Raw genomic sequence first — 15282 nt, forward strand, 5'->3', positions numbered from 1 at the left:
ATTATCATCCTCACTTTAGACACATGAATAGCACTGACAAGATTATATTCCTCGTGCGTTTTAACAAACCGACAATAGCTAAACCCATACAGTCCTACATTTTCACGATTACCAAGAAGCGAGAAGAAGCCGAACTTCTATGTTAGACTAGATTTGTGATACATTTATATGTACATATGTTTTCACTTGTTGTGACCTGTACTTAGCTTGGTTGGGCAAAAATGTACAATAAAGGTCCTCATTCATTCATTCATTCATTCATTCATTCATTCATTCAACATATTTTGCTAGTCTGTGCAATTTTGTAGCATGCCAATGTATCTAATAGACTCTACTCTACAAGTGAAAAGTAGTAAGACGCACAGCTGGATCTTATGTTACAGACCCACCATACACATACTACAATTGAATGTGTATTTCAATAGTTTTGTACATACCTTTTGGCCGGAGGTCCTTTCCCTTCAAGGAGAAGTCTCCCAGATACGTCGGTGCGAAACACTTGATGAAGTCTTCCTCAATCCCACCTGCTGTCGTCACGATGCAGTCAATCTGAAACAGAAGGACGTTTATTTGAAGACGTTTATACACAAGTACGTAGACAGGGTGTCATATTCTTATCTTAGAAAAACCAGGGACATAACTGTTACATCATTCATTCCGAATATGACATGTGTCCAAAAAGTACAATTTAAGCAGTTTCTATACGGCATAACAGTACGACATGAGCCGAATTTTCAAAATGGTGGTAAGTTTACATCAAGCTAGGGACTGACCATTTGAAACTAGAGGTCTTAACAGGTCTAAAAACGTTTAGACGTCCTCACCATCCTATGCTGAGCCAAGAACCTGATGGTCTCACGGATGCCAGATGACACCATGTTGGAGGTGTAGCCCAGGAAGATGGTGCAGTCTGACCGGGGCCGGTAGATGGGGTCCAGCTTCTCTTCCTCCGGGCTGAGGTTGACGGGCTTGGACCTGTGCTCCCTCTGTAACCATGGTAACAACAGTCCTTAAATACCATCCAAAATAAGTATGTGAAATGGTAGACCATTTCTTGCTATCAGATCTAAATTTTAGTTTAGTCAATGATAGCCTGGTAAATAGCTTTTCGACCAAAAAAGTAGCCATTTTCATTTCAAATAGCAAACCTGTAAAACTGATGTCACTATTTCCCATCATACACCACTCACAAAATGGTTGCGCCCATAGAATCCTATAAATACAGATTTCGCTATTAATAACAGACCTGTAATAAATAATTAGATATTGGTTTTAATGATTCAACTCACCATCTTGTTGATCTGCTCAATGGCCATTCCAAAGTTGCTGGCTTGAAACCCTGTGGTCAAGAAATGCTTGACCACTTCGTCAAGTTTAACGCCTTTGTTGAAGTCAAATCCTTTGATCTGAATCGTAGAAAACGAATAAGGACAGACACTTATTCAATAATGGGTTGAATTCAACAGTTACCAAAAGTCGTTCATTGCGGATGTAAGTCTGCCAAAGTTTTGAACGCGCCGATTGATCTATTCTACTGGAGTCATTTTTAGGAAGTTTTTTCTGTCATCATCAACATGGCAGACACAATGTCAGTGCTCCTTGTAATGACTTTTAACGTTTATTTCTTTTCACTTCTTTTCTTTATAAGTCAATACTTAGAAGAGTTATTTTTTCCAGATATCGGAATGGTTGAAGATATCTCAGCAACGTTCAAGTTCGGCACGTAGTGTTAGACGATGGAAAAATACGCTCCCCCCATGTCAAAATAAATGGAACGTTCCAAGAATCACCTAGCAACTATTACAATGGGGTTAAATGATTAAAGGGTACATGGGGTTAATGCTAACTAAACTCACCTTGATGGCGTCATCAGGCATGTCCATGCTCTTCACCCACACGTGCTGCTCGGCTTTAGTCGCTGCGTCCGCCATCTTGGAACACTTAATAATTTGCCAAACAAGAAGGAAAAACAATGTCAATAAAAAGATATGAACTAAAATTATGTATAAAACAAAGCTGGTTAGATCAGTGACAGTTGATCACACCTGCACTGTCAAAGTCAAAAGCGGGCTGTTCTGTTCGTTTGTAGCACCCTTGCCGAGTAACCAGTAAGTGTTATCTTTGGTGTAGCAAACAATATATCGTCAATGTTAACGTCTCTTTGAAGAAAATAAGTTTTCGTGACAATATACAATGTACTACTGATAATATAGTACGTATCTAATTTGAATATTCCCACGACACACCCACATCTGGTGATCGTCTCGAGACAGAAATACATGTAACATACCTGCTATTCCTTTACACATATAGGATTTGCTACTAAAGTAGAATAGTCAACTTTACGTCTCAACATAAAAAGACAGTAAGCGTCATTTGTAACCTGAAAAGCGTTTTGGTTTTCGTACTAAATTTATATTGTACATGTCTAGCTGGTCATACAAGTTATTGTGCCCTATCTAATGTAGGTCAAAACCTGATCATTTTCGTTTTGTGCTTCTATCAAACTTAGTTCTATAAACCACAAGCGTATAAAATGATAACTATGTCATAGTCGATCCAGGAAGTTATCTAATATTGATTTCGGACCTTACTGGATTTTTAAACTGGCTTGTGTGCCAGTAACGTCAAAAAGTTGAGTTATTAACAGTTGCTTTCTCCTCTTTTTGTCATAGGAACCCATTGTTAAGAGGCTGTATATTGAATCACTGGCGGATACCCTGAATGGTTTAGATGGTGCACAGAATTGTATGAATAGTGAGGCTGGGATTCTAGAAAAATGCTCACATTGTCTTTGAGTGACAAGGAACCTTGCGGATGGTAAGTCGTTCTTCCAGAGTCTGCACTATACTGGTTAAAGCCCATGAGTTTCACGCCGTGAAACTGGCGTCCGCTGTGAGCCACGGAGGGCCAAGGACAATTTTGCAGCTTGAGGGAGGGCCATTTTCAAATCTTTAACAATGTACGAAATGTATGAAAATACATTGTGAGACATTACCGCACCTCAGAGTCCATAATTGCAGGCATGACAACATTGTCCCATTGTAACTGGTTTGGCAATTTTAGCTTACCCTACTAGTATAGTTAATTAGACAATTTAGTTACTTTGTTTTTCAATAGACAAGTCTACTGGTGTAGACAAGTTACCGTGGATGCTTTGCATAAGTAATCGGCTCGTCTTGCAGGTTGAGATTTCTTGCAGACAATTAATTAAATGTAATAGACAAATATTTCATTGTTATTTGATAAACCCTTCAGTGCAACACAAAAAGTTTTCTTTATCTTTAACAATGTCGATTTGTTATGATGAAAAATAGGTGGTTTGATGAAATTTAAAGGTGTTAGTTATGAAATAAAAAAAAACTGTTTACCCATGCTTTTAAAGAAAACAAATGTATCCATCGTCCACAGAAGTTAAATGTGGGCTAGCTCTGTGGGTTATACTAAACGTTTCTCTTGCCTTCAACGATCTAAAAACAATGTTGATATAGAGCATGTAATAATAGGATAAGCGACCGATTCCTTCCATCCCAAAATTGCCATAGCGCAAGCAACACATTAGATATATTTTGAGATTTTGTATGCAGTCAATCCTGCACTTAAAATAGCACTCGTAACTGTAAGCCCTTAGTACTTTCAAGTATGTCAAAATGATCAAACATAGGTATAGATGTAGACCAAATGGCAACACACCAACAACTTTACAAAGAATTTTAAAACCTTCAGTTTTAAAACTTCAGTAGAAATCCTGGCAACAATGGAAAGGTGGACGACGCGATGTTTTAAAAGTTCTTACCTGGGAGTTTAGTTGTCTTCTTCTTCTAAACGCAGAAATCAAAAGAAATCGTTTGATGTGTGCATCTAGGTGTGTGTCGGTGGACACCTCGCAGGACTGGCCCATTGTGACAATAGGGGTGGTTGGGCGTTACTGTGTTGTAGTGCAGTCCGGATTTGTCTTTAATAGAACTTGTCGATTTTCAAGTTTGAGAATGGAAGTTTAGACATAACAACAAATCTTTATAGTCCATACTTAACATTATATATTTACAATTGTAAGAGACATGTATTAGGACCTTTTATACACTACTAGTACCACGGTTGTACAACGATCACATTTCCGAACCAGGGCCTAGTCGGGATGTTTATGGTAAAGAAAAAAAATCGAGAAATAAACACAATCATAGATTATACTCATGACTATTTGGATACGTTCTGTTTGTATCGTTTCCTTTTATATCATACACTAGGTAAAAAAAACTGCCCGGTCATGCCCCAATTTGAAAATGTGACCTCCAAATTAACATAACATATTAACCTACTTACAAACTGGAATCGCCTTATAATGCTTCGGCCTCAACTGCGCCGGCGCGGGCCCCCAAGCCACGAAATTGTCCCGGTGGACTGCCGGATACCACAAGGGTACCTTGTCATTGTTATTGAGTGGGCCGACTACTCTCCCTTCACAGCCATACAGGGGCTGAATTGTGAGGAGCTTACAATAGGCGCGGCTAAATCGCAAGGGTCTGGAGCGGTTGCCATTCCGGCATTCGGTGCTAACTCAGGTGACCTCAATACGACATCTATTGCCCCATGTGCGACTAAAGGACTGTAGATTTTGAACCACTCACACCGGAAAGGACCCCCCTCTTTCCGATACGTGCTGTGGGCTCTTTAATATACTCAAGGTGTTGCTCTTCTTAAACACGGGACTTCATTTTAACGTCCTATCCGAGAGACATGTACCTCTAGGTGAAAACTTGGCGGCATGTTTTTTGTCCATAACCACCCGTATCAAATTATAGACATTTTTCTTGAGCTCACGGTAAGCAATCTAGGAAGAAAAATTGCAATTTGAGTTAAGAATTATAGCAAGATTATCATAAACTAACTCTAACGTATCAGTTAATGATATGTATTTACAATAAAGAGGACATCTACAAGACTTAGATTCGGTAAAGTGCATGCGTGTTAATGCACAGAAAAGGTCAAGTTTTTATTGTTCTGATTTATTAACCATCTTAGGGAGGTTAAATTGGCAAAAATAGGCTCTCAGCAGGACAAGGGTTAAGGAAAGGACGTAAAATAAACATGGCTTGATCATGCAACACCAATTTATTATTCCAGCTGAAATTTTTTGTTCACAATTAAATTGTGGTTCGTACCTACATTATGTATTAGCACTAGCAAAGTGGAGCTCAGTTATATATCTTTAAAACTATTTTGCGGGGTCATATTTCATTATTGCATAGTTTACCTTACAAATAGCTGAGAAATGTGTTTAATCACAAACTGTTAAACCTTGCAAAATCATTCTTGGTTATCTTAATTTTTTTTTCTTTATTACGCATCCCGAGTAGATAATTGATACGAATACATGTACATCTTCCATATTATTTTGAGTTTTTCAAACAGATTCAGCTATCCAGAGCATTCAATTGATACCCTTAATGATTATTAAAAGCTTCCATATATGGATTTCAAATGTTAAGTTGCGGTTTTCACACTCCGTATAACAGGCGTAATAGTGACTTCCCTGTATACCCCACGTGACATAAAGGTACACCTTCTAATATGTCTGTCACATCATTTAGTTTGCATATACAGTTATTATATTATATAGATGCTGCACTTCTTTTCAACAGTCTACAATAACGGCGATTTTTTAAACACGAGCCACGATCTACAAATTAATTTCAATGAATCGGTACCGAATCAGAAACAGACCTTGAATGTACATTGTGGGGCATTGGATAATGCATAGTTATATTTCAGCCATACCATAGGTATGGTGAAATATATTGTATTCGTAATGTTTCTTTCTCCTGTCAAATCTTCGGAACACGGTATCTCCGTTGTTCCTGAACCGATTGACTTGAAATTTGGCACAAGGGTAGAGTGGGCCAATACCCTCGGGCGTTTTTTTCATTTTTTACATATCTGCCTTTAAAATGATTTTATTGAGGTTTTTGTCAATTTTTATGTATATTTTGGGCTCCTGTACCCTGGTATTACAGCCGAATGACATGAAATTTGGTACAAAGGTGCCCTGATCATATGCACACCCAGATTTAATAACACTTTTGGCATATGGTACAACAAAATGCTTAATTTTGCAATTTTTGGCCATTTTTTGACAAAAAAAGCACATTTTTGCCTCCTGTACCCTCGTTTTACAACCGAATGACCTGAAATTTGGTATAAAAGTGCCCTTCAATTATGTGCACATGAAATCAATAACAGTTTTTCCATACAGTACAACATAATGCTCAATATTGCGATTTTATGGCCATTTTTTGACAAAAATTGGACATTTTTGGCTCCTGTTCCCTCGTTTTACAACCAAATGACCCGAAATTTGGTAAAGGGGTGCTCTAGATATTTATTCAAATGACCCATTTATAATTTTTGGCATGGAACAATTTAAAATGATATATTTGGGAAATTTTTGGGTCATTTTCCAATGGCCTAAGGGGTCAACGACCTCAAGGCCTATTGTTGCATGAGGGAGATGGCTGAAATATGCTGTATTTGCTCTCAAGCAAATGTCGGCCTTTCTAGTTCAATACTTTTATTTATTGTTTTTGTCACCTATTGTTACGTGCCGTACAATCGTAATGGCCATCTATTTACATAGAAAATAATCTACGGTTTCTTCGACTTTTGGCCATTCTTGAAGTAATTAATTAGAATGTTTGATTCGTCCACAACTCCCCATTTAGATCTATAATGGTATATGATATCTATCAAATATTTTGTATCCAGATATATAATCTTCTTTATGGGTTCTCGCAAAATCAATAAATTAATACTTCTAAATGTAATAAGGTACAGCATCATCAATGCATTGATCCGTTACAGTTTCTTATTTCATTTCTGCTAATGAATAGTGGTCTATTTCACAGCGAGTCATCAAGCGGTTCCTACTTAACTGCTATGTATCATTCAAGGGTTCTCGTATACTTATTGTAGGCAAAAGGATCTACAACATTTCCAAATCATGACCGCTGAATAACATATAACTACGAAGAGAAGAAAGCAAGTGTCAGAAGACATCTCATATTTACGACTATCAGAAGAACGACAACTACGAGCTAGATGCCACGAAATGGAAGAAGGAAAAAAAAATAGACAAGAACACATAAAACCACACTTTTCCATGTCGCCCTCCACAATGGAATCATACAAGAGACGAGAGAAAGTGAAAGTGAAATCGAACCAGTTGCACTCACAGAAAAGATATTATCCAACTGGTCATGACAGAAAAGACAGACGTGTCCAAGGGTGTGGTAAGTTCTCCTTGCTCTTTCCGACAAGCTACAAACAAACTTGGTCAATGACATGTTTGTTTGTGTGTGTTGGGGGGGGGGGGGGGGTCGTGTGTGTGTGTGTGTGTGTGACTGTGTGTGTGATTATATGAGTTTGTGTGCATTTGACTATCAACTTTGTGGTTCAGTTATTATCATTATACAGTGTTACTGTACATCCTTACAATTAGTGACATCATCTGTGTCTATATGTGCAGTCTTGTTGTTCTGATTGCGATGTTTAGTTTTTGTAAGTGACGCCATGATTCATCGTCGTGACTAAATCATGGACTACTTGTTTTGCTGTAGGGACGCGTACTAGTCCTGTAAGCTGTTGCATGCTGTTGTCCCTGTCGTCTCCGAGGATTGAAACTAAAAACCGGGTACCTTTGCATCTTCAATTGGGGCGCTCGCCGAACGACTGCTCCTCATCAGGGAAAGTTGTCGCGACAGAGCCAGGTTCAGCTGCCACTCCCCCCGTATCACCTGCGATGGTCTGCTGATCGTTGTCAGATGCGGTAAGCTCGCTTTCCTCTTGACCATTAGTCAGACCAAGACATGCCATGTTCTCCTCTTCATCGACGAAATGTGCCTCCGGTATTTCTACAGCAGATTCGCTTCTATCCATTTTACCTGCTGTTCCTTGCTGACTGCTGGCATCTCTGGTTCGTCCACTGTTCTGAGGAGGCTCTTCTCGACGAAGATTTGCCCTGGTCTCCTCCGCGTGCACAACGGCAAATGTTGTCATGGGTATTTCTTCAGCAGAGCCGTCTCCTCCTACCGTCCCCTCTGTCTTCCCTGCGGCGGCCGGCAGGTGGCTGGAAGTTGCGGTCTGCCCGCCGCCCTGATGTACTGCATTGATTTGAGGACGTGCTATGTTCTCGACATCAGCGAAAGTTGTCATGGGTATGTCTGTAGCCGATGTTACCTCAGTTTTCCCTCCGACGGTATGACGGTTCCTGGTAGTTGCGGTTGCTCCATTGTTCTGCTCAGGTTCGGCGCAACCAAAGCAAGCCCTGATGGCAGACATTCCTTTCTCCACCACCTTCCCCGTTGCTGTCATTATCAGTGTCAGCAGCAGGCCTTGGGAAGCATTCAGCACAACAAAAACGTACTCGACAACCCTGCTGTTCACAAAAGGGTAGATGAAGCCAAGAAACCAAGTGAAGCCCATCAGAAAGCAGATACGCAAGTACACCCAAGCCTTGGTACTATTTGAGCGTGACTTTGCAGCGTTGGCTATCGCAAATGACTTCCGTATGGCCAACAAGGCAAAAGTAATCAAGACCGCATTTGCCACAAGGGCACAGAGGACAGGAACTCCAAAAGCCAGCAGATTGGCTGTGGGATTGCCGATCCAACAGTCCTCTCCGTAACCCACCCTGACAGAACTGCCGAACTCCACAATCACTGTGACAAGGACGAAAGGTACCGGCATCAACCAGGTATACAACAGGTACTGGTGCAGTTCGGCTCTTTCTAAAGTATCACCAAACGTAAGGAAGAGATCTATCGCCAGTGCGTTCGTGGATGTGAAGGCCGTCAGCAGGAAGTAGTGCAGAATGACCGCAAACGCTGCACAGCCCGATCCGACAGGGATCCACACGCGTGTCACAAACAGAGATTCGGCCACCACCATGCTTATCGCCATCTGAACCTTCAGCTTTTCCGGGAGTTTTTCCCACTGGCCAGACCTGACAGTGTGGACCACGAAGGCAAACACGGCTACGGCAGACGCTATCACGAGACCCAGGGTTAACCAGCCCTGGTCAGCTCCCCAACTGTCGGCTACTTTCGTGTAGTTTTTGAAGTACTGCAGTATACACTCCCCACAGATCAATGCTGTTGCGTTCAGTATGGCCACCTGCTCTGCTGGGCAGGACACGTTAGAACTCAACAAGTGGACACTACCATTGGGAAGGACACGGAACTCTTCAGCCGTGAACGTCAAAGCGGGTTCGCTACAGTTTTGTAAGGGGCTAGTCATGTTTGCTGAGCCACCGCTTCTGTGGGCGGACGAAGAGATCCGACATGTGTCTGCAAACGGGTCGTATAAAGTGCCAGAGGGACACTGATTGGGACTGTTTTCATCACCCCCATAGGCATTAAAGTTGAACAAATTAGTCAAGGAGAATCTTGATGGACAGGGTGTATCAAACCCACAGAGCACATTCCGTCCATCGAAATCCAAAAACGAAGCACACAATAGATTTGTGGTTGCCGTAAGAGAGAGTCCTTCACAAAGAGCACAGTGTACATTTTTGTAAATCTTATGCCCACGGCCCATTGGATAACTATAGGATCTACAGGCAGCTAAGTCACAATTCTCATTGGAAACATCAGTCCAGAGACATCGCCTCACATACGAAGTGTCTGATGGGGTAAACGCTAGCGTGTTCTTTCCAAAGCAATATTCGCTACCAATAATGTTGTTGTACTCTTGTGAACCGGAGGGAATGTGTGAAGACAAGTTCAGTAGTCCGGAACACTCAACTTGGGACTCCCAAACAGACACATGTGTCAGAGAGACATTGTTACAAATTGCACAGAATATGTTTCTATAGGGGACTGCATTTGATCCAGTTTGAACTGAGGCATCTTCCACCGGCGTTCGGTAGACCAGGTCACTCGGGTTGAAGGGATTCACTTGTTTTAAACACTGATCCCTTGTGACGTCATTATTCCATTCGTCAGGGCAGTCAGCAACCATCCAATAGGACTCTTTCCCTAAGGGGTCATTTTCACCCCCCTTCGAAAAGCCAGACACGCACTTCCATTTTAGATGATGATGGTCGGGAGGTGTTTGTGTGGAGCTGCTTCTACTGTGGTGCATGTTAAAAAGGTACAATGAATCACAATTATTCTAACTTGAAAGTTCATCTGTGTTGGTAGAATTCATTCTGGATAAAGATAGAATTAAATTCCAAACACAAAAAAAGGACTTACTCAATTTTTGACTGTGCAACTCTGTCAAGTAATGGACTATCTACTTCTGTAACGTCATTTCTACGTAGATCACACACTTGATCAGTGAGTAGTGGATCATTAGTTGCAGAAGTCCGTGGACGTTTAAGCCATCTCCATCTACATTAAATCTTTACAAACTTCTCTTATCAGAGACGGCGGGTGCCATAGACTTCCTGCACGATTTAGTCAGGCTAAAAGAGATCTACTTACTCGAAGTCCTCGCAGCAGTCGCCGAAAAAGGTGCAGTCGTTGTCACAATAGCAGAATTTTCTTTCCTGTTCTTGGTTGATACAGGAATAGTCGCTGTTGCCCGAGGCCTGACCTGAGATGAACGTTGCCGACGTGTCTACATTGCAGTCCAGTAAGAAAGGATCTAAAAGAGATAATTGAGACGAGCAAATGAAAATGTTGCCGTTGCAGCAGATTCGTCCAAAGAAATCGTATTTCTTTTCCACCAAACATTATCTTTAGCATCGTGAAGTTTCTGCGATCACGATGTATTTCTACTCATCGTTAGGCCATACCGACTTGATTTTATGGATAACATCCTCGCGTGCATTAAATTTCATTTCGTCTTTATACTATATTCCAAATGCGAGACCAGAAAAACTCATACATGACTGTTCTGTTATCAATGATATTTTGTTGTTCGGTATGTAGCCTCGTTGTACTACTAAGTATGTTCTATATGGCTCTTAGTTGCTACTGGTTGTGGTGCATTGTTCTCTGTCCGATTGTTAAGCAATAAAGTCCATTCATTCATTCTGTTCACAAAAAAAACTGTGGCCAATAATACCGATCGCTGTTCAATCAGAACTTTATAATTGCCATAGAATCTACCCTCTAGTGTATGGGACACATAGTCAGGGCATAGGGCCACAGCGCACCGGTTCTCCTCTTTAAACCAGAATGTCAATAACAAAATTAAGTCTCTTACAGTCTTACCAGAGATGAACATAAGACAAACCAAGCCTGGGAAAGAATTGACTGGATGTTTAGTCCTGTGATTTAGCAGCATTTTTGTTTTTTTTTTCCTCGCGCATAAAATTAAAGTTTGTGTGGCCTTGAGTATCAAGTAATGAGCTTTGTTGATGCTATAGGCTTGTTCAATGCCTCTTACCAGCACATTCCATCACGTTGCAGTAGTCCCACCTCCATGTCGGGTCCGTGGTGTAGCACCAGGGCCGCTCCTTGTTGTCAGGGTTACGGCAGAAGTTCTCCTCCAGGCCTGCATCAGGATGAGCCTGTGGTGTGTGGGGATGGCTGTGGGGGGACTGGGAGTTCCATCTCTGACACACCCGGTCTCCTGCCCTGTACAGACATACGGTATATTAACGTGTAAAGAGCCTGTGGTGTGTGGGAATGGCTGTGGGGGAACTGGGAGTCCCATTTCTGACACACCCGGTCGTTTGCCCTGTACAGACATAAGATATATAAACGTGTAAAGAGCCTGTGGTGTGTGGGGATGGCTGTGGGGGGACTGAGAGTCCCATCTCTGACACACCCAGTCTCCTGCCCTGTACAGATATACGGTATATAAACGTGTAAAGAGCCTGCTGTGTGTGATGATGGCTGTGGGGGAACTGGGAATCCCATCTCTGACACACCCGGTCTCCTGCCCTGTACAGATATACGGTATATAAACGTGTAAAGAGCCTGTGGTGTGTGATGATGGCTGTGGGGGAACTGGGAGTCCCGTCTCTGACACACCTGGTCCCCTGCACTTTAGAGTGGAGCGCAGAGTAACACAAATGTGAAGTCACAACTGAGGTTCTATCTTGCTGTGGCCAACTAAAACAGTACTAGTCAGTAGTCCATGCAGGCCAGTACTTATATTCTCCGTTTCAGTGGTTGCTTCTTACGCTTGGTAACTTTTTGTTGTAGCCCATGCACTACCACGTGCACTTGTGATATATAGATGCTCCGGTGTTGATGCTCTGTAACCCCTAAACCGTCCAGGAAATCGTACCTGTTAACCCGTCCTGCGTAGCTCCTTCCTCTATCCATTGTGTAGAAGCAACGCGTCGGTGGGGCTGAAAATTTGAAAACAGGGGTGTGACGGGGGTAAAATAAAACTTAGACTTTGAACAAATCTTAAACGTGGTATCCTTATATCAAACCCACAAACAAATTAGTAAAGAGAAGTATAGCAGAATAGCTTCAAAAGGTGAAAATCACATTATCATAATGTATTTTGCAATATCATTGAAAGAAGATATGATGTATACTTGGCAGCATCGGAAACGTTAAACTCGAGTTTTGTCTGTTGATGTTCCTAGCTTTTATTCATCAACGTCGTTGAGTAGAAAAAAAACTAAAGTTGAAGTTACCGTCGCAGGCGAACACATCATCGCAGTACATCCACCTGATGAGCGGGTTGTCTGTGTAGCACCACGGCCTGTCCTTCCCGTCCGGGTTCCGGCAGTAGTTCCGCTCCAGCCCTGCCGATGGGTAGGCCTGGGGAGTGTGGTTATGGGTGTGGGGGTACTGAGATGTCCAGAACTGACAGGAGTTGTCCCGGTTTGCACGGCCCCTGTAGCTTGTCCCTTTGTCGCGTAGATAGTAACAGACTGCGAACATACAACGTTGCAATGTATGTACATCGTAAATGTTGTCAACTATCCATTTCGTGCAGAATAAAATCTGCAGGAAAGAGATAATAATCAAAGAAAAATGGATCTAGAATAAAATGGATACTATGCTGGGTCTCCTTGGTGTCGCATGACATCGTAATGCAACCAATTAATGTACCCTTCCATAGTGCCTTATGAATGATTTAGTGCTATGTACACTTTAAATGGGTTGTGAGAGATGATTTCCGTGTGTGGAGAACTCACCACAGTTCTGCTCATCACTGTTGTCCCCACAGTCGTCTCTACCGTCACATCGGGCGGCCGGGTGGAACAGGGCTCCGTTGTCACAGGCAGAAGCGGCTGGGGAATAGAAGGGGAATCGTAAGGCCAAACAGAAAAGCCTACATTCCAACGGGGCAGCTTGTACATAAGGCCACAGCAAGTAAATTTTCGCACTCATTAATTTTCGCCTGATTTCAGAATTAAAAAAAAAGATATTTTCCTCTGGTCGGTCGGAGTGACACTAGGGAGGTAGCCATGACTATACTCGTAGTTGTAGAACTCGTAGTTGCAGAACTGACTATACTCGTACTTGCAGTAAACAATGCAGTTTACTCACCACAGGACTCGTCACTCCCATCGCTACAATCTTTTATAGCATCACATACAGATGTCCAGTCGGCGTCATCTTTATCACATACAATGTGGCCGACAATACAGTCCTTTTTCAGATCCACACATTTTCCATCGCTACAGGACATCTCCCCTCCCCACTCACCTGCAATTACCAATGGAAACATCTTAGCTACATTATTGAACTAGTTTAACTGTAATATCCAACACAAAAATTGGACTCACCCAAATTTTCGACTGAACAGCACCAGTCTTTGTCAAAGAATGAACTTTCCACTGCTGTCGTGACGTCAGGTTTTGCACATAGAACACGTGATTCAGTGAGCAGTGGATCATAGGTTGCAGAAAGTTTATTTCAAGTCAAGATTTTAGCTACATATTGGAGCGACAATCATGATAAAAGGCAAGTGAGTACCTTTCGTACGCAAAATTCCTTTTTTAAGCTCCACTAAAGTGAGGATTTCAAGAAGAATTCTCGGTGAAGTAATGGTGAGATGGGGTTGGGTGAAATTGCTGTGACAAGAGTCGGAATAGTCTTAAAATATAAAGAAATGAAAAGATAAAAGAGGAATTGACAAAAACATATACTAATATACAAATGAATATGTATTTGTCATCTGTGCCCATACTTACAGCAGTTCCGTTCGTCTGTACCATCTCCGCAGTCATCTATCCCATCACACACTTGTGTTTCGTTGACGGTGGCTCCGTTTGGACAGGTCTTTCCATCTGGATGAAAAACAGCGTAAGAAAATCGGAAGAGTATCAACATATGTGTACACAGGCAAGTCTACGAAAACCTTATCTAACATGATTCAATGGTCAAAGCGGCTTCTGCATTGGATGCCCAGTGGTAAAAAAGTTCAGCAATACTAAGCGCTAAATGATTCTGTTCCAGTGCCGAGGCTCCCTCGGAAATTGTATTTTAGTGCTGAACCTTGTCCCAGCCCTCGTTTTTCAGTGCTGAACCCTTCTAACTCAGCTGTCGTTTTCCAGTGCTGAACCCCTCTCAGCTCTCGTTTTCCAGTGCTGAACCCCTCTCACTCAGCTCTCGTTTTTCAGTACTGAACCCCTCTCAGCTCCAGTTTTGCAGTGCTGAACCCCTCTCAGTTTCCCGTTTTACAGTGCTGAACCCTCACACTCAGCAATCGTTTTTCAGTGCTGAACCTCTCTCAGCTCTCGATTTTCAGTGCTGAACCCCTCTCACCAAGCTCTCGTTATTCAGTACTAAAAACCCATCACTCAGCTCTCGTTTTTCAGGCCTTAACCCCTCTAAGCACTGGTTTACCAGTGCTGAACTCATCTCAGCTTCTCGGTTACCAAAGTTGACGCCGCCTTTTCCAGTGGTGAGAACGCCTTTAATACCACTGGAGGCCTAGTTCTGACGACTATTCAGCACTTGAAATCATTTCACAGTTTTGCTATACACAGACCAATGTTAGTTGAATACAGCTGGTACACATATGCTGAAGCTATTCTACAACATTTATAGTACATAGTCAACTTGTAACAGAGTGCACTAGTGCTATTTATATAACTGAGTTCAAGATCCTATTCAAGATCCTTAAGTCTTGGAGACTTGATAACTTTCCTCTACCCATGTTCTTAATGGGAAAGAGTTAGCAGCAACTGTCACGATACAGTAAATCCAGAAAAGGGTTGATCTGGGTATTTTTTTATCTGTCTTTCATCTTGTATTTGTATGTCCAAGACGCAATAAAGATGATTTTGATCATCTCTGTCATTAAGCTTTTATTGACTCATGATTGAAGATTTGCTGTCTTCTTCAAACCAACCCATCCCCT

The 15282-nt window shown here is 41.9% G+C and overlaps 2 protein-coding genes across 2 annotated transcripts in view; both read right to left on the minus strand.

Annotated features, from left to right (window-relative positions):
- The window catches only part of LOC118411007 (deoxyhypusine synthase-like), an 8799-nt gene extending 4912 nt beyond the window's left edge, over positions 1–3887 (minus strand). Inside the window, exons 1-6 of the mRNA XM_035813003.1 lie at positions 3797–3887; positions 1857–1940; positions 1290–1406; positions 825–986; positions 438–549; positions 395–399 (exon numbers count right to left, since the gene is read on the minus strand). Of these exons, the coding sequence (XP_035668896.1) occupies positions 395–399; positions 438–549; positions 825–986; positions 1290–1406; positions 1857–1931 (471 nt within the window). The 5' untranslated portion in view covers positions 1932–1940; positions 3797–3887. The remainder of the gene's footprint in view (positions 1–394; positions 400–437; positions 550–824; positions 987–1289; positions 1407–1856; positions 1941–3796) is intronic.
- A 3814-nt stretch (positions 3888–7701) lies between these two features.
- LOC118411008 lies at positions 7702–12278 on the minus strand. The gene is made up of 4 exons (XM_035813004.1): positions 12241–12278; positions 11392–11534; positions 10482–10644; positions 7702–10126 (listed from the first exon to the last, which is right to left on the minus strand). The coding sequence occupies exons 1-4, from the start codon at positions 12276–12278 to the stop codon at positions 7702–7704; spliced, it is 2769 nt and encodes a 922-aa protein (XP_035668897.1).
- Positions 12279–15282: the final 3004 nt, after the last annotated feature.

Source organism: Branchiostoma floridae, chromosome 3 (genome assembly GCF_000003815.2).
Source record: "Branchiostoma floridae strain S238N-H82 chromosome 3, Bfl_VNyyK, whole genome shotgun sequence".
NCBI lineage: Eukaryota > Metazoa > Chordata > Leptocardii > Amphioxiformes > Branchiostomatidae > Branchiostoma > Branchiostoma floridae.